Genomic DNA, 25,102 nt, shown 5'->3' on the forward strand with positions numbered 1-25,102 from the left:
TATCTACTCTATATCGTCACATTCCACCCTCTGCACACCCACAGACATGTCCTCAGACGTGACTGTCGAGGACCTCAAAGTGGTGGAAGTGAGCTCATTTCTATTATCTGAGAAAGATGAAGGGATCGGAGCTGACAGATAGAATCGTTTCACCGGTGAAGGCGCAGATCTAACTCTCTTACACTGGCTACGACATGCAGAACAAGCTATCGAGTCTCTCCCATCTGTGAGCTATCATTTCTAGCTTTACAACCAGCTGACATGTCAGGATGATTTACTCCCTCAAGTCCAACCCCTTCACGCTTTCTTTCTGAAAATCTTACTTCCCTCACCCTCACCCACCCTGCCCAAACCTGGCAGACCAATCCGACAGCTTCTCACCCGTTGCATGGTCAAGCTGCATCACCGCGTCGAGTCGAGAAGTCTTTTCGATTTTGTTCAAGCCCTCACCAAGGCTCTGAGCGATGGAGGGTCAAAGCATATGAGCTCGGCGGAAAATGTGGCCAGAGTGTATGTGTCCTTTCCCTACCCTAAGACTTGAAGCTGATGACAAGGGCATGCTGGTATTGTATCGGAGAGATTATGAGAGAACATGGTAGTAATGTCAGCTTCCCTCTTGCTCTCGGAGTTCAGCTGACCAAATAGATGATGTCCTTCATGGCTGAGATTTCTATGACTTCGATCAAAGTCTTGCGCAATTCCAACCTCGTAAGTCTTCTCCCAGTGGGATCGTTAACTTCAGCTCACACAAGCTATAGTCTGTCATTCTACGTGCCTACGCAGTGACCACCTTTTCCAAGTCACTTGTCTCAGCCGGCAAAGCTCTCCCAGATGGTCTTCACAAAGAACTCACCAAAGCTCTGCGGAATGGTCTCACGGATCGTGCTTTACCTGTTCAACGTGCATGTGCGGAGACTTTCATATCTCTACAAACATACACCACCGCCTGTCCACTCAAGGAGACATTGGACGCCATCGCTCCACTTGTTGTCAGAAGTTTAGAACATGCCGACCATCTCACTCGTCGTTCCCTTAGTTTATTGCTCGCCCACTTCCTAGCCGCAACGCAAATTCCAGGTTCGGGGATCGTCGTACCGGATCGAAAAGCTGCTGCAAAGCGAGATACGGACGACGCGGGCACCGAACCTACTGTAGTCACTTCAGCCGTTGAGGAAAAAGGAACAAAGACCCGCCTGACAATATTGGAAATGTTGAGATACCTCTCTACCGCTTACAATCGCCCTCAAAGCCCTCGAAAACTTCGTAATGCCATCATCGATGTCTACGCGACTCTGTTCACCTCGCTGGGAGCCACGTATATCGAATCGAACTACGCGGAAATCGTCAAACATCTCATGGACGAACTTGTTCTCCCCTCCCGGAGTCAGAGCAGTCGTTTCGAGATACTCTCCGCCCGAGATTCAGTGAATTTATTACTCCGCGATTTGATCGGCGTTCGTCTTCTCTCCGAATCTGGACAAGTCATGGCGATTCGTGAGTGGACCAACAATTATCTGAAGAAATGGCAAAGTGTACCTTTACCGGGCCAGAGGAAGACCAACAAGTATGTACTCAACGTTGCGTTGCGAGAGATAGCGGGATTATTAGAAAGCCTGGGAAACGCTTCACCCGCCATCATCGAGCTCTTGGCTGAACCACTGGTACGACTATTGTCCCACGAAGCTTATTCTGTTCGATTGTCCGCTTCCTACGCCTTACGCAGATTCTGTGCCATCAACCCGGGTCAACTACCCAGAATGCTCGGCATATTATTCACGGATATCAACAAAGATCTTGGCATCTTGGGAACCCCGACAGCTTCGAAGGACGTCTCACACCGAGTGATCGGAAAGACATTCGCTCTATCCGCCCTTATCGCCGCGAGCAATTCTCGTCCGTTGTATGTCTCACATGACGTCTCCACGAAGGTTTTCGATCTTGCCACTTCTTTACTCAAGAAAGCTGGTGATCACGATATCTCCGTCTCTATGATTGAAGTTCAGGTAGCATGGTACCTCATCGCAGCTCTCATGTCCCTTGGTCCTAGTTTTGTCAAATTGCATCTTCCCCAGCTACTTGTCTTGTGGCGGAACGCCCTTCCCAAACCTACAAGTAAAGACTCGTCTGTCGGGGAACGTGGGGAGACCGATTGGTCCTTTTTACTTCTCGTCCGAGAATGTGCGCTCGCTGCCGTCTTGAATTTTCTTCGGCAGAATATGAGTTTGGTCAATATCGATGTCGCTCGACGATTAGCAACACTATTCTCCAATACCCTCAACTTTGTCAATGGTTTCGCCACCGCTTATGCCGAAGCACTACGGGAACAAGCCGCCAGTCCCGCAGGGGTGCAATCACCCATATTCACCGCAAAACCTTCCCTGGTCGACCGTGAGGCGACGCTGAGGCGAAGAGTCTTGCAATGTTTCACTGCACTAGGACCATCGAGTGCTACCGAAAGCATGCAACCGGCGTTGTTGCAGGCTGCAGTGACAGTGTTTGCGGACCCGGAAAACTATTCTGGCTCGGCCGCCCAAGCAGCGATAGCCGCACAGAGTGGGACATTCACAAGCATCTGGCAATCCACAGACGGGTATGGATTTGGTGTGACGACTCTTCTGCGGGGCAGAGAAGATGGTGATGAACCGTTTTTGAATAGAGACAAGATTGAAATGTCGATCGAGTCGCAGGTGAGCTGTGCAGCTGATGTTTTCAGAGCTGATGGTCAGCTGTCCCACCCTATCCTCGGTTCATTGGAACATGACTTTCTGGCTCTTCTGCCTGCCGAAGCTATCCCGAGTTGCCCAGCTCCCCCTCCATCACAAACAGGAGTCATCGACGCTGGAGTAGAGCTATTCTCTGCCATATTCCCTCATCAATCTCTCGAAGGACAGATTCAATCCTTGGGAACACTCTCTAGTCACATGCGTTCCAGCAAGTTGGAGAGGAATCCAGGGAGGAAGCAGGCTGTTGTCGCAAATACTGTTGCTGCCCTTCGACTGACCCTCATCAACGCCGAGTCAGCAGGGGCCAAGGCAAAGCGAAACATTGGCAGCACTCAGATCAGCGACATGATCAAGTCGCTTTTACAAGTAAGCTTTCCGTGACTCTCTCACATTAGTTGACCCAGTAGGATGCCATTCTTGATTCCAACCCGGCCATCCGCACAGCCGCTGCTGATGCTATGGGTTCTCTATCTTCTTTAGCTGGAAGTGCCTATCTTTCCACACAGATACAATGGCTGGTCGATCAAATAGTCAACAACCGTGTCCCCGAATCCCGTGCCGGATGCGCGGTAGCATTCGGATCTATATACTCATCCGTTGGTGGATTATCAGGTGGACCGATCCTGAAAACAATCGTAAACATTCTCATGTCACTCGCTACGGATCCTCATCCGGTCGTTCACTTTTACGCCATGAGCGCACTCACCAAAGTCGTCGATTCGGCATCTCTTTCATATGAACCTTTTATCCCTACAACCCTCGGTATGTTATCCAACATATATCTTCTTGACACGCACGAGCCAGAAGGTGGTTCTCTCGGTTCTGTCAACCTTCGCGGTGATCTCCCTGCTTATCAAGTCATATGTCGTATACTTCACGCCCTTATCGGTGTGATAGGTCCTGAACTTCAAGAACCAGGCAAGATTCGATCTTTAGTCTTCCTACTTGTCCATGAATTTGGAGAAGAAACAGATGAAGGATTATCTGTGGAAGCGATCAAATGTGTTCAACAATTCCTCATGTTCGCTCCTTCTGAAGTCGATATTCCTAGACTTGTGCAAACTTTTCGAACACATTTAGCCTCTTCCAGACGCCCACTAAAAGTCGCAGCTATCACAGCCCTGTATCAGATCGTACAACGTGATGCGGTTTTGATCTCCAAAGTGGGAGGAAATCAATTAGTGGAGGATTTATTCGGTTTATTGGATGATGATCCAAGTATCGTAGGTGTAAGAGAAGTGATAACTTCTTGGTTAACACAAACGGCCGCTGCTTTACCTTCAGGTTGGATAGATCTTTGTCAAAGGATAATGACCCGAACTCAAGGACAAGCTTCTTCTCAGAAATTATCACAAACTATTCAGATGACACAACGACAAGCAATAACGACAAGCTCAGGATTTATGGATGATGAAGGTGAATCTTTAGGAGCTGCAGAGATGGGAGGAGGGAATAACACGTTGAGTAGTAGATGGAGAACTCAATTGTTCGCCTTGGTTTGTCTACATAATATCGTACAGGCAGTGGCGGATGGTGGTAAAGAAGAAAACTTTGATCCTCTTCTAGCGAGAAGGTTGGGAGTGAATATGAGACATATGTTGTTTTCCAGAGTAGGGGATTTGATCAGGATGGCTTTTTCGGCTTCGGCGGCTTTGGTGGAAGAAGTTAGGTTGGGAGGTTTGGTCGTGTTGAGGGATGTTATTGAGGTGAGTCTTTGACTTTCTTTCTTGTTGATAATCGTACAATTTGACCTTCCCTCATGTTCTCATCCATTACCCTCCCCCCATCTTCCACCTCCTTCCGCCTTCCTCTGATCTGTGATCATTATCGACTTCTGTCATCCGTCTCGGTCTCGTGTATAATTCACCTCTGTTGTATCACAGCCATCACATCTCTTGCATATAGTTTTGGGACATATGCGATGTTTACCCGGCACCTTCACTGATGAAAACACGCCATAGCGCCCTGTGGTTTGACTTTGAGTCCAGCAGGGAACCCCCAAGCTAAGTATCCCCTTGCTGACTGTTAGAAATTCTCCTCATCCGCCGACCCCGACTTCGAAGCCTCCCTTTTACTCGAACAACATCAAGCTCCCATAGCAGCCGCCCTCACTCCTAGCTTCGGTACCGATTCCACGCCTGAAATCCTCGCTAGTGCAGTCCAAGTCTGCGCCGTCTTTGTCGGTAGTGGCGTCGTTCGCGAAGTAGGAAGGATGGGTCGAATTCTCAAACTTCTCACTGGGGCATTGGAACAATGCAAAGATGGTGAAATGACTTCATTAGGAGAAGTACATAACTTGTCGTCGAACGCTGCTGTCATGTTGAAAGTTTCCATATTGGCCGCTTGGGCGGAATTACAAGTAGCTGCTGTCAAAAGGGAATATTTGAAAGATGTTGTGAGACCTTATAGATGGTTATTGGGACCGTTCTGGGTTGGCACTTTGAGAGATTATGCTCAATTGAGGACAGACCCGGAAATGGGGATGATACAGGGAGGTATGGATGCTGGTGTGGGAAGAGATGTGTTGTTGCCGGTGGGTGTTTTCTACTACTGCTTCTCCTTGACTCTATCTCTTCCTCTACTCATCGTTGCCCAATGACTTTCCGTGACCGAAATTTTTCAATAGACACTCTTATACAGGTTCACTACTTCTCCACTTCTCCACTCGTTCCAACAGTCCCCCGTCCATCTACCTCCAAGTCCTCTTGCTTGTCCAGCCCGTCGGTATAGGCCCAGAATACACTTATACGTGGCCCCACTCACATATCATGAGAGGATGCTCATTGGCAGTACTACGAACAAGCCGTCCCAAAAATTCTTCACGCCGTTGCCATCTCCCTCTCACTCTCCGACCCTTATCTCCTCTCCGCCTTAGACGGTCAACCCATTTCGTCCCCTTCCCAAGAACCTTCTCTCCCCGTCATCTCCCCTACTCCCTGTGCAAACTTCTACATAGTATACGGTTTAGCCTTTGAATCCCTAGTCAAATCCATGTCCGATTCCCATTCTTTTCTCTCCTGCGTCGCTCTCAAAGCCATGACATCCCTAGTCCATCCTCGATTATCAGGAACGACCATTTTCTCAGGATCATTCTTTGACGAATTATGTACGGTATGTTATCGTATAGCAATGTCTGAACCCGCTTTGGTAAAATCAGAAATGGTACAACTTCTTTCATCATTCATCATCACCAGACAATCAAATCAATCAAATCATTCTGATATCTCAAAAATATCTGATATATCGGATTCAGGTCAAACACGTCGTATATTAGCCATTTTAGTTTTCGTCTTGAGACAAACTATCCCTTCTCCAGAAATACAAAACACGTTCAATTACAATGATACTTTATCTGACAGAGTAACGTTTTTGAAAGATGGTTTTACGGCTTTATGTAAAGTGATAGAATGTGTGGAAATGGTACAAAGGGCTGAACTTTTAGCTGTGGGTATACATTTATTTGGGGATTTATTGAAAGATGAAGGGAATATGGATTTGGCAGGAGGATGTTTAGGTTGTTTAAAAGGATTATTGGAAATGATTTGGAAAGTACAAGTACCTGGTATTAGTATAGAAGGTGAGAAGGTTATACATGGTTTGTTATCTGCTTGTTTAGGGAATGTGGATGATATGAGGTGAGTGGGGTGTTTTTTTTTCTCTTCTGGTTCTCTTTCGTGTTTGTCTATCATCTATTGGCTATCAGCTATAGTCTATGGTCTACTGTCAATTGCCTTTGGTTTATCGTCCACTGTTTGTCATCTACTATCCATCGTCTACTGTCTGTCGTCTACTGTCTGTCGTCTACTGTCTGTCGTCTACTGTCTGTCGTCTACTGTGTGTCGTCTACTGTACTGTCGTCTGTCCATCATCTATCGTCTGACGTCATGCTGGTCTCGAAAGATTGGCCCTTTTATATGCTGTATGAAGGATAAGATAATAAAGTTTCAAAATGAGTTTTCAAATTTTTGATGGCTTATGAGCAGAACTCGAGTCAACCCAGTGGCCAATACGAAAATCAAGAATAATCTTCTAGCTATGACTCTCGTTTTGACATCTCTTCCTACAAATGTCAAATTGAGTAGAGATGTTTTGGAACAGGTCGGGTATGTCATGGGTCAGTATTTGGGTGTAGGAGCCGATCGACCAGAGGTGAGTGATATGTTTCACCTATTTCATCCTCCTCCGTCAGGTGTCTTTCTTTTTAGTCACATCTTATTAGCTTAGGATCATCACATATCGCTGTTTTTGGTGGACTGGTCACAGATCGCTTTTTCAAGAACTCATGACATCTCACCCTCTATGGATTGAAAGTTTTCACTCTTATCACATGTTTTCAAAACTGTCGCTGATGTCCAGCTCGGTCTCACAGCGGTACACTGCACTTCCACCCTTCTCACCGCCTCCCTTCGTCCCTCTCCCGTTCTTTCTCACCTCCCAATCTCCCTCTTACCACCCATCATTACCTTCTTGGCCGATTCTACCGTTTCCCCCTCACCCCCAATAGAAGCCATTAAAGAAACCATCAAATCTCTTGTCTCGTGGTGTCTCTCCATCCCTGACACTCACCGCGCTAGAGCTTTCGGGATACTTCTGCCTACTCTATCTCTATTACTCGATCCTGAATCAACTTCCGCATCGGTTACGACAGCTTTACATTCAATCAGCACGAGTGCTTTGTTGGGATTAGCGCAGAATAGTCCGAAGGACTTCCGAGAGGCTACTTTGATCATGTCCCCAGAGGAGAGAACGAGGCTAGAGAGAAGTATCAGGGATGCTGTCGGGGATAGAGGAGGTGGTGGTGGAGCAGGGGGAGTGGGGGTCGGTGGGATGGAAAAGAAAGGGATAGAGTTGAAGAGTTTTGTGTAGGTCTATAGGTACTTACTCTACCCTTATATTTGAATCATCTAAGTACAGTATTCTATTGCTCTTTCCGTACGATATTCCTCCGGTGTCACCATGCACTATGGTCCATGCCCGATGATTGACCGTGTAGTTACCCGTTTGCCTCGCTCCTTTGAGCACTAACTCTTTTCGTATTCCAACTTGGTGAACCGTCCTCTTTCTCTACTTGCACTCGTACTTACAAAGTCGTCAGCCACCCGCCGGAACCGAACCTTTATCTGGGGCCCCAAACTTGTCGATAGCCCGCTCTCACATGATTGCATCTCCTCGTCCACACTGTCTACCTCGCTTCCGTCTTTAACACTCTACACTGCTGCAACATACTTACACCGCTTCGATAGAATCTTACTACATCCACATGCTACCTCACCTGATGACTGCGGACTTGGATGATGATCTTTACGCCCAAAGCCATGATGCCCGACCTCGGTTAACCGGTTTGGGAATGTATGACGTAGAAATACCGTTGGTTGATGGGGATGATGGGCATCATGTTTCTAGGGGAGGGGGGGAGGGGGGTCAGGGATCAGGGATAGGATATAATAAGGGGTTGGGAAAGGTTTCTTTTCATTCACTCAATTTCCTTTTCTTTCCTAAGATCATAGACATCTAATATCCCACTCGTCCGTCCTTCTCTTCACCACTCACTTACCACTTGAATTCTGCGAAGAAAGTGAGTCTCTACATGTTCTTTTTCTCGATGTTCTATATTTGGTCTTTTTTCACTTTAACTTTGTAATTTTCATTCAACCCGCTGTATTCTTTTCATGTGGATTCCCTCAATTCATCTTTTTGGTGTATATAAATTCCCAGTTTGGTCATTTGAACAAGATCAGTGAGAATGAGGAGGTCGTGGAGTATTCGAAGTGTCTGACTGATCCCAAGATCAATTCACGATGAAATTCACTTTGATCACTTTGGCTGGGATTTGTGTGACTTTGGTCAGTGCTCAAACGTGAGTTTTCCTTCTTTTCCCTCGTACTTATCTCTATGTGACTTCCTTCTTTTCTCTTCGACTCTTTTCTCTCCGTCTTCCCTTCCCTCCCATCTTCCTGTTTCCTTATTTTCCTTCCTATTCCCTTCTATCCAAGTGAACGTCATGGTGTCTTTGAGAGCGGAGACAGAGACCCTACTTGTTACGAACAATAAAGAAGGGAAAGATTTTACGATTGAATTAACGTATTAGCGTCCCTCCTTGCGTTTTGACATGCGCTACCAACGCCGCTTCATCTGCTGGTTGTCAGAGCTAGTACGTCATCTTTCATCTCGTTCTTGTCTTTTCCCAGTTTCTATCAACCCTCAATGTTATAAACATTTAAGTCCTCTGTCCCATTTGTCTTTCGTCCATCTCCCCCTGAAGTTTGTTAGAGATGAACACCCATTTGGACTGGTGTCACGACCACGAGCTTCTCTACGTGACCACGGCCTGATGATGGAACATACTGATATACAGCACCGACCTCTCTTGCGTCTGTGCCAGTCAAGAGTTTGTGACTGACGCCACTGCCTGTCTTCAAGCGTGAGTTTGTTTTCTTTCCATTTCTCGTCACTTTCCTTCTTTCTTTTTTTTGTTATTTTGACAAATCTGTCGTTCGAACTGCCGAACCACATTCATTTCTCGCTAGTTTATTCTATCCCCTACACTCCAGCTCGTCTCTCCAATTTCCCCCTCTTCATTGTGTCCCGTTATCTTGTCGAATGGCATTCACTCTCTTTCCCCCTTCCATCCAGCTCATCACCCACAACAAACCTCGTGCCATCCTACTAACCCATAGGAACTGTACCGCAGCCGACCAACAAGCCGCAGTAGCTCTCCAACAAACTCTCTGCGCATCTGCAGGGGGCAGTAACACCACCGCCACCAGCTCTGGTTCCATCACCGATTCTTCCTCTTCTTCGGTGACTACTACAACCACCCTCCTTCCATCCGGTTCATCTGGTGTATCTTCCGTTTCCTCAAGTGCTACCTCCGTCCCAGCAGGTATCATCCCCATCGCTTCGTCGATCGTTTCGTCCATCCGTTCGTCGTCTTCGGGAAGCAGCAGCACGAGCTCTGTCAGTTCAAGTAGTAGTGCCGCTTCTGCTTCCGGTAGCGCAAGTGGGTCTATGGGAGAGATTACCGTGTCCAAGTTGACTTTCGGGTTGGGATTGGGAGGTATGATCATGGGTGCTTTGGCATTGTTCTGATAATCCCCATTTTACATATGAACCACAACAAATGAGGGGAGAAGGGAGGTTATTGGAGGAGGGGAAGATGAATAAAGTATCATATCGTACCCGTATCTTCATGCATATCGTTTGTTCACAAATAAATTTGGCTTTTTGACAAAAAGAGTAAAAGTATTCTCTTCATATACATTTGTTTACTTTCCAACGACCGGCGTTTAACTGACTACAATCATCAACATTCTTACAACTTTTCGATCGGTTCGGAGAAATGATAACCTGACCATGGCTGTGTCCGAAGGAAGAACTTTCACAAAAAGGGAGAAGGGACGGGTATGGACGAAAAAAAGAAACGTTAGACTAGATGAAGGGGATTAGAAGAAAAAGTAGAAATGTCAATAGGAATCAAATCCAAATTCAATGGCCCTTGCCTAATTCTAACTGGGGAGAAGGGGGTAAAACAATATCACCTCTACCTTCCATCCCTTCATCCCCATTCTCACATTGTTCAGGTTGTTCATTCCTGTTTTTCCCCTGTGGGAATTTCCCACTTCCCGCACTTCCTCCAAATTTTCCCTTCTGCCCAATACCCTCACCTTCCTCCACTTGCACATCCCGGATTACTTCTCTAACTACTCGTCCCTCCATCACACCCTCCCCAACTCTTTGTCCACCACGATCACTCGAGCCTTCCACTCCGCTCAAATGGTTCGATGGGATGGGAGATCCGGAATGTTCCGAATTGATATACCCATGACGATGGAAAAGACGGATGGGACCTTTGGTAAGTATCACCAAGATCCATAAGAGGATGAAAAAGAGTGAAAAAGTCGAGAATACTGCTGCGCTATTTATATCAGCTTGCTACGATTCTTGTGTAGCTGAAAGTAATTTTTCTCCATCTGTCACTCTATCTTCTTCTGACCTACCTCCTGCTCATCTTTTGGTTTGATTAATTGATTGACTGAAAAAAAAAAACTCTACCACAATTTTGAAGAAATCACGATGGTCAGAACCAAACTAATGAATGGCCGTACGACCTAGCACTGACTGCGGATAGGATGTTTTCGTGCTCAAGGTGGGGTAGGGGGTGGATGAGAATCAGGGAAGAGGGGGGGAGGAAACTCACAAAGCTTTTTCAACCGCCCAAGTCCTAGTGACAATCCATAAACTCGCAAAGACGAAGAAAAACAATATTCCTCCGATGGACAAAGACAATGTCCATTCAACGATACTTTTCAGACCCTCCACAAACCTTTCTCCTCGTGTCAAACCCATTACATTCCCATCATCATGATTCCTTTGGTAACCTTGAGAAAATCCATCTTGAGCAATTACATGATTCCTATCTTGATCTTGGTCATACCCATCTTGTGGAACCAAAACGGATTGTTCCCATTCATCGGAAAGACGGATAGATGGACGTTTTGAGATGATACGTGATAGTGGAGAACCTGCTTGAACGGATAGTAATCCAGTAGGAGGTATCACGTGTCTTTGGATAGCTTGAGAAGAGGAGATGGTCAAGTTTGAAAGATGTGTGAGAGAATTTTGAATGGAAGAGATGATCAAAGTGTGAGTTGGAAGAGGGATTGTGAGATGGGTCCGGTTGTCAGGAGTTTGGTTTGATTGTACAGGGACGGGAGTGATCGGAGGTGAGGTTCCTGACATTAGCTTGAACTGGAATACAGTGTTGGATTGGTGTAGTGATGAATCAGAGCAGAGGAATGGGAAAAGAGAGAGATGGGACATACGTTCAATTGTGGATTCTTTAGATTCTAGATCATCTTGAGGTTCTGATAACAAAAGAGGAGATACTGGTTCCAATCCAGAAGAAACAGATGGAACGGGCTCAGGGTTCTTTGTGTCAGCATCGTCGAAAATCTTCCGTTGAATATTCTGTCGAAAGAATAATCATGAATTGACCTGGATTTGCCTTGGATCTTCTCAGTGAAGGACTTTACAAGGGATATAGAGCGATAGGTGGACGGATGAGTAAAGTGACAAGCACAAATCACGAGAAGTACAGGGAATGAGGTTCAACAGAGACAAACCAAAATTCTGGGGTATGGTGGGTTTATAAATGGGTGATTGGTCAAAAGGAATGAAAAACTTACTGTTCCTTCTATCCTATCATTACGAGCCAAATCACCTAGAGAAGCTTCCAACACAGGTTCGAGACTATTCCAAGCTTCTCGCACCTCCGGAATGGATGTATGAGCCATCAAGGCCGTTCTCAAAAGAGGTACAAGTTCACCCAGTTGATTTTGAGTAGACATCCTGTCGTTCGTTTCTTGCCAAGTACGAGTAAATACTTTCTCCGTGTCCTACGCGTCAAGGTTGATTCTCTTTGTCAGACTGTATGTCCACCTCGCGAGGAGACGTTCTTGAGTTTGGTAGATCGACAACAAAGACGCTGAGATACGACTACAAGGAGTCGATGTGAGAAGAAGAGTCAGATCTAGGGGTAAAAGGGAGTAAGATTGAAACAACACAACGGTAGCTTAAGTATAAACCAGATCGTTAAAGCTGTGCTCCCTTTCTTAGCACTTAGTACAAAATCAGTAATCACCTCCACTTTCACTCACAACTGTCCGTAGTCCTTACTTACCTCCCCCGCAAGGTCGGAATGGGTCCTCCAATCGTCCGTCGGAGACTCCGTGCCTCAAAGCGGTGCTGACACTTTCGCACGGTCTAAGTGTGGAGGTGAATGACGGAGGTCGGGAAAGGTAGGATATGCATGTTGTGTTCTTTCCATGTTGAGCGATGTAAGACGTGTTCCATCCAGCTTGTCTTTCGGTGTGTCAAACACTTTATTGAGAGGCGAATAGGATGAACCAAGGGACAGAAACTGAGAGGGGGCTTGCTAGATGATTAGAAAAGGGGAAATCACAAGACTCCCATTTTGCCCATCTTGCGATCATGACCCCTCGTCCTAGTTTGGTTTTGATGCCCTCTACTCCCTTTATTCTCTCCTCTTCCCCGTCCTCCCCTTCCTCTGCCCCCACCGCCATGCTCACCACGTCCACGACCTCCGCCACGTTCATTACCACTCCCGCCACCCCGACTTCCTCCGTCACTGATGTCTCCTAAATGACCACCGGTGCTGCCTCCCCAACTATGTCCCCTACCTCGCGATCTACCGCGACCACCTCCACCTCCACCTCCACGACCACGCCCGCTGATATGCGATGCTGATGACTCTGGAGCTTCGGGAAGATAGGCATTATTGGGTATGGGAATGTATTGATGTCTTGCGAGAATGGCTTCTTTGTGTGGCTAGTCATCAGCGTCTAATCATTGACGTCTGAGCCATATGCAATTTCCCTCAGCTAGTCGCCGGAGACTTCAGGTTGAGATTGAGACCGACGTCGATTCCTGAGGGGTAAGACTCACGTTCCTCTCCAAATGAATCCTCCACCCTTCCAACTGTGAATCATCCAGTCCAGTTTCTTCCTTTAGCTTCTTCCGTTTCTCGCTGCGTCTCGTGTTCGCGTCTCTGTCGAAGAGCGCAGGGTTGGTGAGATAAGCCAACTCGAGACGAGTCTGCTGATCGACGTTGTACTGGGTAGTAGGAGCGTTTCTGGGCTTTCGCTGCATTTGTCAGCGTCCTCCAAAATGCGTTTCAGACCACACGACCCCCCAACATGATGACTAGACCATTACTCCGTCGGATACTGCGAGCTCGACCGTGCACGAGAACCAACGAGGTAAATGAGTGAACAGGGAGATTAAAAATGGGGTCAAGTAAGATCCGCAGAAAGCAGCCCAGGGCGAGAGACAGCCAGCTCACAGTTATCTTATGACTGCCCGAAGTTTCGTCCGGCTCACTGCTTTCCCCACTCGCGGCCATCATCATCACAAAGGCCGCATCATCCTCCAAACCCGTCTCATCCCCTAATGTCGTATTTTCAACCCATATTTCAGACCGACGTCCTGATCCTGATCTGACACCATTTCCCACAGTCAAAGAACCCACTCTTTCTCCATCGGAAGGGGTGACCCAAGCATGCGCCTCGGCTATGGCGGCTTCCTGAGCTGCAGCTTCTTCCTCTTGAGACTCTACGAGACGGAGTATAGACTCTCGTAGATGATCTGGTATAGCATTCCCCAGCTGCGGTAAGGTTCTGAGATCAGCCAGGAGAATCCAAAAGAGGGATAGGTCTCAAGCATGCAGGGATTTCACCACAGATGTTAGATTAGCATACCCATGCGATGCTTACACGAGAAGAGATCGAGGAATGGGCATATGTGTGACCGACGGAGAGAACTAACGTGTCATCTTTTCCTAGTTTCAATCTCGACATGTCCAGTTCAGCATCCCATATGTTTCTCCTCTCGTCTTTTCTCTCCTTCTCCCTCTGTCCGTCACTGCCTGCGTTGTTTGTCACCGATGCCGAAACGGCGCCAGCGCGTCCCTCGTTTGGCCCCAAGTCTCGGCACAAAGTGGCTTTGAGATCCGCCAGTTCAGGAGGCAGGTCTATCCCGCCTCCTAGAATTGCCTCGATGAGGGGCGCGGCAGCCTCCTCTGGGCTGTGGGACGAAGACGAAGAGGAGTAACGAGGATGATTGAGGGCTGACACGATCATCTTTGGCGGAAGGTGAGGAAAAAGGGAGAGAACGACCTCGACTCTCTGGTCAGTCAGCTCTGCATCAAAATACCCCAGTCAGAGATCGGTAATTGAGAGTAGTGAAGAAGTGCTGACAGCGAGCTCACAGGGTCTTGAGTCACAACTTCCCTCAAACTGTGCAATATCTCCCTCTCCTCATCTCCAATCTCCCCACGCTCGAAGATAGCCTCATAATCGCCTTTGAGACCCATGTCCAACAACGTCCTCCCTTCTTCTGAGCCAATGGTGATGAGTGACTTGAGTGTTGTATAGCTCGTTGGCTGGTTTCTTACTTTGTCTAGTAAAGTGTGAACAAGGGATAGGAGATATTCTTTGATTTGAAGTACCAAAATTCTTACCCCTCCCTGCCCGTCCGTCGAAAGGTCGTTCAAGGCCGCATAGATCCTGCCTAGAGAAGGAAAGACACCGGATGCTTCTTCCAGAACAAGAGCGAGGAGAAGAGGGTGTGAGCGAACTATACTCAGCAAAGTTATCACCGCTCTTCCTATCCTTGCCAAGTCACTTTCCTCCCCGTTGGTACCGTTGGGCTTGGTCTTCGTCGAAGCAAAACTTGCCAGCCGCATAGTGATTGACGTGACTACCTCTCGAAATTCCTCTATGGTTTGAGCCGGTACCCGCTCCACAACGCTGTTGACGACAGAAGGAAGATTACGATATGCGATGATACAATCGAGAAGGGTTTCAACAGTGAGGTGATGGTCAGGGATACGGAGAAGAAGTTGTAAGGGTAAAGTTGGAGGATGAGGGAGTCTGGAGGACGGGTTTGAGGAATCTATGGCATATTGAGAGGATCGAAGCTCGGTGACTTTGACCAATGACTGGCTCGCAAGTATACGGAGGATTATACGCAGGTTCGAGAGCTGCTCCGGGGAGATAGGATATTCAGCGTGGGGACCAACTGGGATCTGCGTAGCGGATGGAGGTAGCGTTCGAATGAGATGAGGGAGGATACGTCCTTGGAGCGCTGCTGACGGGGAATGTGAAGGAATGACAGCCATGTTGTTGCTTTACCTGCACCATGCACCATGGAAAGGAAAGATGTGTAAGTTGTGCAAATTCGAGTGGAATGGAGGAGCCTGGTGGCCCAAAAAAATGATTCCGTCATAAACCCCCTCGATCCTAGCCAATATCCTGCGGGCGAAATATGGGTGAAATCACATGCAGACTTGTTCCACAAAGAGAGCTACATCTCCAAGGTAGACAATACGGACTGGAGAGTGAATTAGATTCGAATTCCCTGGTCGCAAACGGTCCATGTTTTGCAAGATGAACTGGGGTTGGACAGATAGAGCAAAGCCATTACGATCCAATCATACCCTAGCACTAAAAGTACGAGTAACTACGAGTACTAGTACGGCATGAATCCAGGTGCATCCTACTGATAATTTCGACAAGTGCTATGCGCATTCGTACCTACCTGCTTACGATTATCGCTGATTACTCTTCACGGCAGAGCATTTCGTGCGACAATAATGTTTTGTGAAATGTGTACAGCAAGAGTTGCAAGTGATGCTCACTAACTACATGATGACCAATGTAATATCTACAACTCAACTCATCTAAACGACTACCGCCTGTCCGTCTTTCCGCCCTTGCGTTTACCAGCCAACAACCACTTCGGCTTCGTGATAGGTACATGTCTATCACTCTCGCTGGCTTTGGCCAATCTGTTTGGCGTCCTCTGAGCGAATTTACGAAGCTCGACAGCTTTTTCGCTTTGTCCCTGTGTCGCCAGACCGGCGTACTGTCTGTGTGCACGGGGACCACGAGCCGAAGTGAGAGCTCGTTTACCCTTCGAAGGCACTTGCGAGTCCATTTCGACATCTCCGTCTTGGTCCATTCCTGTGTCATCTGGACGTCAGCCCCATTCCTTGCTTAGCATGCTTGAGAGATGTATTCAGTCGGCAGGAACGGACAGACATGACCATTTTTTGACGTACGCTGGATGAGACGCCTGCATTTGACCGAGGTCGATGTGAGTGGTGAAGGGGGAAAGAACATGAGTGACTCACTTTGCTCTTTTGCCTCCCACGCCTCTCGCTTTTGTGTCAATAATCTCTCCGCACGTTTCTCCAAGCGAGCAGGATCAATACCAGACTTGCGCATTCCATTAGTCATCTCAGACAAGGTGACATGTCGTTTCTTCCGAGGTATGATTGGTCGGTTCTGAAGCTTGTTCTTATCCTGCGACATCTTCTTAACCACGGCTTTTCGTTCGCTGACTTGCTTCGCGGCGGCACGGAAGTCTTCCTCATCCGAGTCAATCTAGAGTTCAGCTTCGGACCGATACGACTGAGGGTCTTGGGTCTTGCAGTTCTCAAATGGCGTTCGGACGCTTCAATCGACAGGATTTGAAGTGGAATAACTCACGATGTCCTCATCGTCAGATGCGTAGAAGCCCTCCGCCTCCAGCCTTTCTTCTTCGCGCTCCAACGCATCCAGTTTGGCCTCGATATCCGGGTCGATGAAGTCGGCCACATTCTTTCCTTGCCAAATTTCCGGCACGACATCGTATTTCCATGAATCGTCCGCAAGTAGATAATTCTCTGTCGATGGTTAGCCACGACCATCATCCCCTGAGGGGTACAAATTTTCGATGCGGGGTGAGATGAGGATAGAATGAAAGGGATAGAGAGTAGCACGGTGCTGAACAATGACTCACTCTTGAGATCCTGAGTGAAGATGCGCATATTCTCGATCTCTTGCTCCTCGTCCCTTTCCAAGCGACGGCGATCAGGATCAGTTTTATCGTACTTGACTCTATTCTTCGCCGAATCTGGAATGAATGGTGTCCTCTCTACATCATCCCTCTTTTGCGGCATGGCAATGTGGATCTTGTTCGCCACGTGATCTATTCGGGTACCCCGCATCTTCTGTTCTACTCTGTGGGCCAGGAGAATGTCACAAGCCTTGTTTCGGACATCAATAACACCCTCCTCAGTGTAGGTCGATGTCTCCACCACCGTGACGGATTTGTCGGAGAGGATGCTGTCAAGAAATTCTCGATTCTCAGGAGTGAGATCTGATAGACGGACGATGTCAATCTTGTTTATGACCAGTAAAGTGGGTTTGTTTTGGAAAAGCGGTTTGATAGAATGAAAAAGCTTGCACTGTGCTTCGACGGAGTAACCACACTGCTCGGAGAGGTCCATAAAATATAGTACCGCACTTCGTAAGTGAGCGAGAGCGGTGATAGACTGCATCTCGATGGTGTTCATCTCTTCCAGAGGGTGGTCGAGAACACCGGGGGTGTCGATGACTTGCCATCGAAGATAACGGTAATCCATGTGACCGACGAAAAGGGATTTAGTGGTGAAGGCATACTGTGGAGTCAGAACTTCTCTCTCCGATATCGCAGCTCGTGCCTTGCGAGCTCGAACGTCAAATTGCGGAATGTCTCAATTAGGTGGAAATGGTGGACGACAGTGACACTCACTGGCTGAACATCCACATCCGCTCTGGTAATCTTGTTGATGAAACTGCTCTTGCCCACATTCGGGTATCCACAGATCAACAGCGTCCGTGTGTTCGGGTCGATGGCCGGTAAACGGCTGATGTGTTGCCGAACTTGCTCTAAATATGCGAGTGGGTCCTTTTGTCTCTTCATGATGGTCGCCATACGACCCAGAGCAGCACGCTTGAGTTGCTTACACCGGTAGAGGGAGTCGCCAAATTTGAGCAGACGACAGTAGTCCTTCGCCACTTGAGAGATGAGGTGCCGGCACGTATTGAGCTGGCCGAGGGCGATTTTGTAGTGATTTTTGTCATACAGGACGTTGAGAAGAGAGCTAAGGAAAGGGTGGAGGTTCTCGTGGTCAGCTCAAAGCAAAGCGTGCACCAGGCAAATTTGATCAGGATCACGACGGGACAATACATGTTGCTGTGGCACAGTAAAGATGGGGCACCAAGGAGACAGTCCAAGGGAGAGCTGACTCACGTCAAGGACAGGGAACTCCGAGATGATCTTGCCGAGCTTTTCGTCGAACATGTCTTGGGTGAACTTGACCTTCCGCATGTAGACTGCCTGATGAGTGTCCTATCAAAAAACTGGTCTGAGAGCTTACAGCTTCTGATACGCGAGATCTTAAACTAAGAGCTGTCAGTGATTCTTCTGGCCGTCTAATCAACCGAACTCACATTCTTATGAATCACTGAGAGTCAGCATGTTCAAGACGTCGTTGTAAGGGAAGCAGCTCACCTGTGGGGGTCTTGCGCATCGTCGCATTGAGAACAATGTCGATGAACTCGGAGGATGTAGGTACGGGGGTGATGGCCTGAAGGCCAGATAGACTGGCCATGTTGAGCAGCTGCCTTGGGGCGTATCAGAGGTTGCCAGCAAATTTGAGTGTTGTATATATATACCTAGTACGAGAGGGAGATGGAAGAGGTGAACGTCAAAATCTCATCCCCTGCCCTGATTGACATGACGTGGCATTATATCGGAATATCGCGGGATTATACCCCTGTGTCAAGAATAATAGACAATGTGGCGGTTTGAAGTTTCACGTCCCCGGTGCACGTCTCCTTCCTTTCCTCCCCTTGGCTACTTAGATTTTCTCATTCATCTTTCACTCACCCCCTTTTCTTCATCTCCCACCTTATAAGTCTTGTACTCACACGAAGCCTCTCATCATAGGCAACAAGGCTTCCACAGACACTTTCACTCCTCCGTGACTTTCAACAGAAAGAGCTCACATAGCTGTCTGCACCTTCATCTCATACCTCCTTTCGTCTCTTCCTATCAACCTGACCCGCGACCAGAAACGATTCTCATCAAAACACCATGTCGGCCGTAGACGAGCTGGCGAGAAAGTACCACTCGCAGATTGGGCAGCTGCAAGGTCTCTTTCCCTCTTGGGATGAAGGTGACCTGGCCTTCACGCTACAAGACGCCAAGGGAAACGTGGAGGAAGCGGCATTGATGATCACCGAAGGTGCGTGATGATGCGATTCTTCCCGTTCTCATGTCCCAAACTTTTCATGCCGCTGTCACAACTCAACTTCTGCTCCTGGGACATCTATGCTGACGCTATCTTCTCCCATTGACATGCCAAAATCGGTCCCTCTTTATTCGCGCCGTCATCTCATCATCATTCGCCTGTCCATTATCCGATATTTTACGTGCAGGCCGAGCGTCCCAGTTCACCCAGGCGACTTCGCGGAAGAAGAGTTCCAAGCCCGCCACTAAGGATGTACCCTCATCCAAGGCTCACACCAACAGAAATGCTGACTCTGGCGGGTGGGAAGCCGTCAATGGAGATGTTGAAGGCCGAGCTGGTCGTGGCGGACGTGGTGGCCGAGGTGGACGTGGCGGTCGAGGTGGTCGAGGCGGCGGTGAGCCGACATCCTCATCCCTCGCGACATGACTGACCTTACAGAACCGTTTCGAGGCGCAAGAGGAGGTCGAGGTGGTGCCCGAGGTCGAGGCGGATTCACCAATGCGAATGGCAAAAGCAAGGACTTGCCTACGACCACAGCAACTACCACGGAAGGATGGGCGAATCAAGTCGCACAAGCTACCTCTGAGGGTGCGGACGAGAACGGTTGGAGTGAAGCTCCCCTCGTGGACTCCAAAATCGATGGCGGTTGGGGAGAAGGCGAGGATGATTTAGCTCCTGCTGCTGCCAGCAAGGCGGACGATTTCTCAGCAGCTGGTGGTCTGGGTGATGCTCCGGCCAGAAACGAGCTCGAGAAGGCTGCGGCGCGAGGGGGATCGAGCTGGCAAGAAACTATCAAACGACCTGTTCAAGTGGCTCCTCCTACGGTGCCTCCCGCCCCGGCTCCAGCGGTCAAGAAGACTTGGGCTCAGATCGCAAAGTGAGTCATCCCCATATTTGTTAGAGCGTAGAAGACTGATCAAGAAGGCCTGCCGAGAAACCCAAGCCCGTACCTCCCCCTGCTCCAGCGCCTATACCTGCGGAACCTGTCAAGCAGGATGTCACGTCAGACGAGCCAGTGGCACAAGACGATGTCGAAGTACCCGTAGAGATAGTCGAAGAAACTGTCACTCTGGAAGTAGAAGGATGGGGAGATGCTCCTGCTCAATCCGAGTTCGATGCCGCTGCCGCAGTCACTATCGAGACGATTTCAATCGAGGTGAAGACCAATGGCCATGCGGAGGAATTACTGCCGGAAGAAACCCTACTGGCAGAGGAAGAGTTTGACGACCCTGCCATCGCGAGTGTTGGGGCTAAGCCATCATGGGCACAATCTAAGCCACCACCCGTTGAATCCGCCGCACCTCTGGCTCCTGAACCAGTCACGACGTACACTGTCCCTCCAGGTTTCAACGCATTAGCCGCCAAGACACAAGCACAACTTGCACTTCAACCACGGACCAACTCACGATCTGCCATGAGACACAAAACGGCCGATGATCAAGGTGTCGTTCTTCCGCCTTCTCTCGGTGGGTTGTCATCAATGGAGATGCAATTTGGCAGTCTCAGCTTTGGAGGGATGAATGGTGATGGTATCGATGCTCCTGTGCCAGAACCCGTCTTACCTTCAACTTTGGCTGCGCAGAGTCCTCCTCGTACTACCGCCCTTCCCCCCGTCTCTTCACCGATTCGAGCTCCCCAACCCCCACCTGCTCAACCTGTACAACCTGCTGCAGTGCTCCCTGCTCAACAAGCCTCCGTTACTCAACCTTCTTCTCTGCCTACTTCTACGTATCTTCATCAGACAGCTCAACCAGCTCAACCTGTCGTACCTCAGCCATCGGCACAACATCAAGGTTATCTCGCCCCTCATCAAACTCTACAACAACAGATGCACGCTTACCAAAGTCAAAATCAATATCATCAACAACAACAGCCTGCTCAACCACAAACTTCGCCCTCTGCTCAATCGTTGGAACCCCCAGCTTCGATCCAACCACAGCAGCAACACAACTTGTACGGTCGGCAACAAGAACATTACGGTTCAGTCGGACAATCTCCTCATCAGGCTGCTCAAACTCCCGAAAGTCAACATGCCACTCAACCTCAACATGCTCAAACCGGTCAACCGGCAACCCCACAAGCCGCCGGTGCGGGTCAAGGTCAATATGACAGTTTCGGTTCTGGATTTAGTCAATCGCATCTTTACGGTCAACAGAACCAACCTGCCGAATATGGTCAAAGGGTAAGTTTACATGCCCTATCGTGTATCACAATGTGTGCTGATTATCTAGACATACGATTCATACTCTGGTGCTGGTTACCCTCGTCCGCCGATGGAAGAAAAGCAAACACCTGCTCAGAGTCATACGCCTACCGGAGGTCACCCTCAGCATGGTCAACAAGTACCTCAAGGAGCACCTTACTATGGTCAAATGGGAAACATGTATTACCAGCAAGCGCCTTACAACCCGTACATGCCTTGTAAGTTCTTTTATATCATTTACAAATCTGTTTATTGTCCAAACCCTTCACTCACGGTCACTTTCCTATTTCGACCTGTCTCATCAATCTTGTGTCGTAATTTATTCATTCATTCATCAGTCAATCTCATTGTGTCATTCATGAGAAAAGTAACTCCCTCTCTCCGCTAAGCATCATGTACCGAACTTACGATGAAACCCTACTGACCCATCAGATGGTCAAGCCCCTCAACCAGGTTTCCAACAATACTATCCCATGTCCCAGCGTAACCTCTATGGTCAACCTTCCGCTCCTCTTCCTCCAGCCCAACCCAAACCTGCCGCACCTACTCAAAGCTATCCCTTTTCAGGCGTAGGAAACACATATGACGAACAATCTTTCGCCTCTTTGAACAGGTACGATAAGCCTCATGTTTCTCAAACTCACCTTGGATCTCATGGTCAACATAACGTACCTCATCACGTCCCAGCTCAAGCTCAAGGTCAAACTTTATCTTCTTCGTATCCCAACACAGGGGGATTACATAGTTTCCTAGGAACGCACACCACCACTCCTACCGCAGGGGCTAACACGACAAACTCCAACTCAAATGCTAGTAATACAAATGCGGGAAGACAAACTGCTACTCCTGATGAAGGATTAAAAGGACAGACTCAACAAGGTCAAGGCCAAACTCAAGGACAGGCAAGACCTGGTGCATATGGTTATGGAGCTTATGGGAATCAAGAATGGGGTCAATATGGCGGACATTATGCTGGGAACAGGAATGGATATTCCGGTTGGCCTCAGTGATTCTGGTCATCACTTCCTGTCCTCGACACATTTAAGGGATTGGAGGAGGTAGGGTAAGAAAGAAGAGTCGGAAAGGGGATCAGCTAGAGCGGTATATGAATGTGTCTCACGGAAGAGAGGTAGAAGGTGAGAGGTAGGAGGTAGGAGGTAGGGGAGGTAGGAGAGGAGAGAGAGAGAGGAGAGAGGAGAAAGAGAAAGAGGTGATCATTAGATTGAGGATGAGTTTGATAGGAGAGGGAAAAACACCACCTTTGATAGTCTGTACATAACAAACCAAAACACATCTCACCACATCCAACAGGGGTTGGTCATATCAACCTGTCTTCTTTTCGCCCAAAACGACCAACACTTCATCGTATGTAGGTTTCTGACGATGAATGGTCGTGAGCATGGCTGGGGTAATCCAAGTGCAGCAGTTTTCAATCTTTTAGAGATCCTTCCTGCTGACTTTATCAACAGGAGCATGTTCGACGTCTGACTTTTGTTACCAAGTCGTTGTGGCCTTTGGATTGCGTGACGCGAATGCGCTCCTTGACCTCAAGTGTGCATTACTGAGAGTGACGAAGAGTCAACGGGTCACGGTATGATCATGTCAAGTGAGAAGGCTCAGGAGCAACTTCTGACAGGAAGAAAGAGTCATTTGTGCATGATCAAACCCATATACATATTCGACCTAGTACAACCCGGCTTTCTTCGCAGCCAATTGGAGATGCACTGCGTGCTCGTCGTAAGGGGTAAGACCGGGGGGTATGATGGGCCACAAGTCGACAGATTGGAACTGATATTAGCGACTTTCATACATTAGACAAGGGATGATTGTGGATGGGAAGGATATTGGAAATCATGACCCACCTCGTACGTCTTGGCCAGAGCAGCCATGGTGGCTTTGACGAAGTTACCCTGAGTAGCTGTGGATCCTTTGGATTGGGTGTAACAATCTTGAATACCGGCCATTTGAAGCATTCGTTTTGAGGCTGGGGCGGCAACAATACCAGTACCACGGGCTGAGTGTTAGTGACTTTCGAAGCATATTCTGAGGTACTGATGATCTGCCGCATTCGTACTGGGACAATCACTCTCAAATGAGGGTACCCCAACATATGTCAGACAGGTTGACACGATAGAGAAAGATCAACAATAAGATGATGTGGAGAGGGGTGACGTCGAAACTCACGAGCAGGGATCAAACGACACATGACCGAACCAGACTTTCCCGAAACCTTGCATGGCACAGTGTGGGGTTCAGCAATAGGAGTACCCCAATAACCTCGACGGACAGGGACGATGGAAAGCTTGGCAAGGATGATAGCACCCCTAATAGCGGTAGCCACTTCTTTGGCACATTTGACACCCAGGCCAACGTGACTGAGCGTCAGTACGGATCTTACGCTTTCTTTCCTATGACCCGAGTACGTCCGTCTGTCCAAATCTACGCCTATAGGGCTCATTTCTTTCTCTCTGCAAGCCACGGAAGCCACAGCAATAAGTCGACAGACAGACAGACAGACAGGCTACGAGGAGGTGCAAGACGTCCGAATTGACTCGTGTAACAGCAAAGACGGATGTGGGTGTGTCTACTTGAGATGGGCCAATTAAAGGGGGGGGGGGGGGGGAAGACATGTGGAGGATCAAGTCAACTGACCCATCATGATCACCGACAGCGACGAAAGCCTTAAACCTAGTTCTCTGACCAGCGCTAGTCTGTTTCTGCACAGGCATAATCTTCATCACTTCATCCTTGAGTGTAGGAAGGAAAAGGTCGATAATCTGGAATTCTTTGACAGGGAGAGAGAAGAGATAGATTTCTTCCATCGACTTGATCTTTCCATCTTTCACCAGTCGACCGAGCTTGGTCACTGGAACCCTGATAATCAGCCCAGTTCGATTTGATGCGAATTTTCCCCTCTTATTTATCTCTGCTCCCTCTTGAGAGTACAGATATAACGCTATTATACCCAAGCGTCTTCCCAGATGAAGATACATCAAAGAGAAGTGTGACTATGAAGTATAGGTAAGGACAGATCAAAACATTAAGGTATATGAAGTTTCACAAGGTTATGTGTCCCAGTGAAGAGGGTGCCAGGGAGGAAAAGACATTCATGTTGGATCATGAGATGAGATGAATGTTCGAAACAAACTCCAGGGTCAAGAAGTAGATTTGAAGTAACACGCTGATAACATAGGGTGAGAGATGGAAGGAAACAGCAGAAGAAACTCACCATTCCTTCTCCTCTTCTTTCTTACCTCCCCTTCTGGGTCCTCTCCTACCTCTAGTTCCGCGTGCACGTCCAAATCCACCTCGTTCGGCCATTGTATGTATCTAGGATGGAATGATTCGAAGGTATGCACTTCTACACTCTGCTTAGAGAACAACTGTGTCAAGGATCAGAACGCGGAAGTAGGTTGTATTCCCGAGAGAAGTACAAATGTGGCATCGGGAATAAGGAGTTGCCAGTGCTGAATTTTGCTTAGCTCCGAATGTAACGGAAAATCTAAGAAGTCACCGGATGGAAATGGACCTACAAAA

At 48.2% G+C, this 25,102-nt stretch overlaps 6 protein-coding genes across 6 annotated transcripts; 3 read left to right on the top strand and 3 right to left on the bottom strand.

Annotated features, from left to right (window-relative positions):
* Nucleotides 1-46: 46 nt before the first annotated feature.
* Nucleotides 47-7,638, top strand: TREMEDRAFT_74089 (uncharacterized protein; the record flags this gene model as incomplete). Its single annotated transcript, XM_007005473.1, has 12 exons — nt 47-88; nt 143-226; nt 269-510; nt 555-603; nt 646-708; nt 759-2,687; nt 2,727-3,089; nt 3,131-4,429; nt 4,753-5,256; nt 5,514-6,358; nt 6,707-6,872; nt 7,080-7,638. The coding sequence occupies 12 exons, from the start codon at nt 47-49 to the stop codon at nt 7,587-7,589; spliced, it is 6,096 nt and encodes a 2,031-aa protein (XP_007005535.1). The 3' UTR covers nt 7,590-7,638.
* An 883-nt stretch (nt 7,639-8,521) lies between these two features.
* TREMEDRAFT_63023 (uncharacterized protein) lies at nt 8,522-9,812 on the top strand (the record flags this gene model as incomplete). Its single annotated transcript, XM_007005353.1, has 4 exons — nt 8,522-8,580; nt 8,812-8,874; nt 9,079-9,144; nt 9,401-9,812. 4 exons carry the CDS (start codon nt 8,522-8,524, stop codon nt 9,810-9,812), a joined length of 600 nt encoding a protein of 199 aa, XP_007005415.1.
* A 396-nt stretch (nt 9,813-10,208) lies between these two features.
* TREMEDRAFT_63024 (uncharacterized protein) lies at nt 10,209-15,420 on the bottom strand (the record flags this gene model as incomplete). Its single annotated transcript, XM_007005354.1, has 10 exons — nt 10,209-10,638; nt 10,921-11,455; nt 11,546-11,651; nt 11,909-12,118; nt 12,380-12,381; nt 12,812-13,070; nt 13,188-13,385; nt 13,585-13,918; nt 14,067-14,425; nt 14,509-15,420. The coding sequence occupies 10 exons, from the start codon at nt 15,418-15,420 to the stop codon at nt 10,209-10,211; spliced, it is 3,345 nt and encodes a 1,114-aa protein (XP_007005416.1).
* Nucleotides 15,421-15,929: 509 nt separating this feature from the next.
* Nucleotides 15,930-18,768, bottom strand: TREMEDRAFT_39506 (uncharacterized protein). Its single transcript, XM_007005271.1, has 9 exons — nt 18,621-18,768; nt 18,560-18,573; nt 18,487-18,511; nt 18,360-18,442; nt 17,859-18,230; nt 17,085-17,745; nt 16,793-16,968; nt 16,435-16,687; nt 15,930-16,273 (listed from the first exon to the last, which is right to left on the bottom strand). The coding sequence occupies exons 1-9, from the start codon at nt 18,718-18,720 to the stop codon at nt 15,990-15,992; spliced, it is 1,968 nt and encodes a 655-aa protein (XP_007005333.1). The 5' UTR covers nt 18,721-18,768; the 3' UTR covers nt 15,930-15,989.
* A 211-nt stretch (nt 18,769-18,979) lies between these two features.
* Nucleotides 18,980-22,968, top strand: TREMEDRAFT_71840 (uncharacterized protein). The gene is made up of 6 exons (XM_007005474.1): nt 18,980-19,356; nt 19,550-19,756; nt 19,801-20,239; nt 20,287-21,544; nt 21,594-21,783; nt 21,998-22,968. The coding sequence occupies exons 1-6, from the start codon at nt 19,206-19,208 to the stop codon at nt 22,573-22,575; spliced, it is 2,823 nt and encodes a 940-aa protein (XP_007005536.1). The 5' UTR covers nt 18,980-19,205; the 3' UTR covers nt 22,576-22,968.
* A 234-nt stretch (nt 22,969-23,202) lies between these two features.
* TREMEDRAFT_44425 (uncharacterized protein) lies at nt 23,203-24,953 on the bottom strand. Its single transcript, XM_007005296.1, has 5 exons — nt 24,795-24,953; nt 24,218-24,439; nt 23,750-23,940; nt 23,428-23,579; nt 23,203-23,353 (listed from the first exon to the last, which is right to left on the bottom strand). The coding sequence occupies exons 1-5, from the start codon at nt 24,884-24,886 to the stop codon at nt 23,249-23,251; spliced, it is 762 nt and encodes a 253-aa protein (XP_007005358.1). The 5' UTR covers nt 24,887-24,953; the 3' UTR covers nt 23,203-23,248.
* Nucleotides 24,954-25,102: the final 149 nt, after the last annotated feature.

This window comes from Tremella mesenterica, assembly GCF_000271645.1.
Source record: "Tremella mesenterica DSM 1558 unplaced genomic scaffold TREMEscaffold_7, whole genome shotgun sequence".
Lineage (NCBI taxonomy): Eukaryota > Fungi > Basidiomycota > Tremellomycetes > Tremellales > Tremellaceae > Tremella > Tremella mesenterica.

Excerpts from the sequence above, each read along its gene's own strand:
- TREMEDRAFT_39506 (XM_007005271.1), bottom strand. The coding sequence starts at position 18,720 with ATGGCCAGTCTATCTGGCCTTCAGGCCATCACCCCCGTACCTACATCC. Across the intron at positions 17,746-17,858 it reads CGGATGTGGATGTTCAGCCA|TATGCCTTCACCACTAAATC; the intron begins GTGAGTGTCACT and ends CTGACTCCACAG. Across the intron at positions 16,274-16,434 it reads GTGGGAGGCAAAAGAGCAAA|ATGACACAGGAATGGACCAA; the intron begins GTGAGTCACTCA and ends GCTGACGTCCAG.
- TREMEDRAFT_71840 (XM_007005474.1), top strand. The coding sequence starts at position 19,206 with ATGTCGGCCGTAGACGAGCTGGCGAGAAAGTACCACTCGCAGATTGGG. Across the intron at positions 19,757-19,800 it reads TCGAGGTGGTCGAGGCGGCG|AACCGTTTCGAGGCGCAAGA; the intron begins GTGAGCCGACAT and ends CTGACCTTACAG. Across the intron at positions 21,784-21,997 it reads TTACAACCCGTACATGCCTT|ATGGTCAAGCCCCTCAACCA; the intron begins GTAAGTTCTTTT and ends CTGACCCATCAG.
- TREMEDRAFT_44425 (XM_007005296.1), bottom strand. The coding sequence starts at position 24,886 with ATGGCCGAACGAGGTGGATTTGGACGTGCACGCGGAACTAGAGGTAGG. Across the intron at positions 24,440-24,794 it reads AAAGAAGAGGAGAAGGAATG|GGTTCCAGTGACCAAGCTCG; the intron begins GTGAGTTTCTTC and ends GCTGATTATCAG. Across the intron at positions 23,354-23,427 it reads CTCTGGCCAAGACGTACGAG|TTCCAATCTGTCGACTTGTG; the intron begins GTGGGTCATGAT and ends CGCTAATATCAG.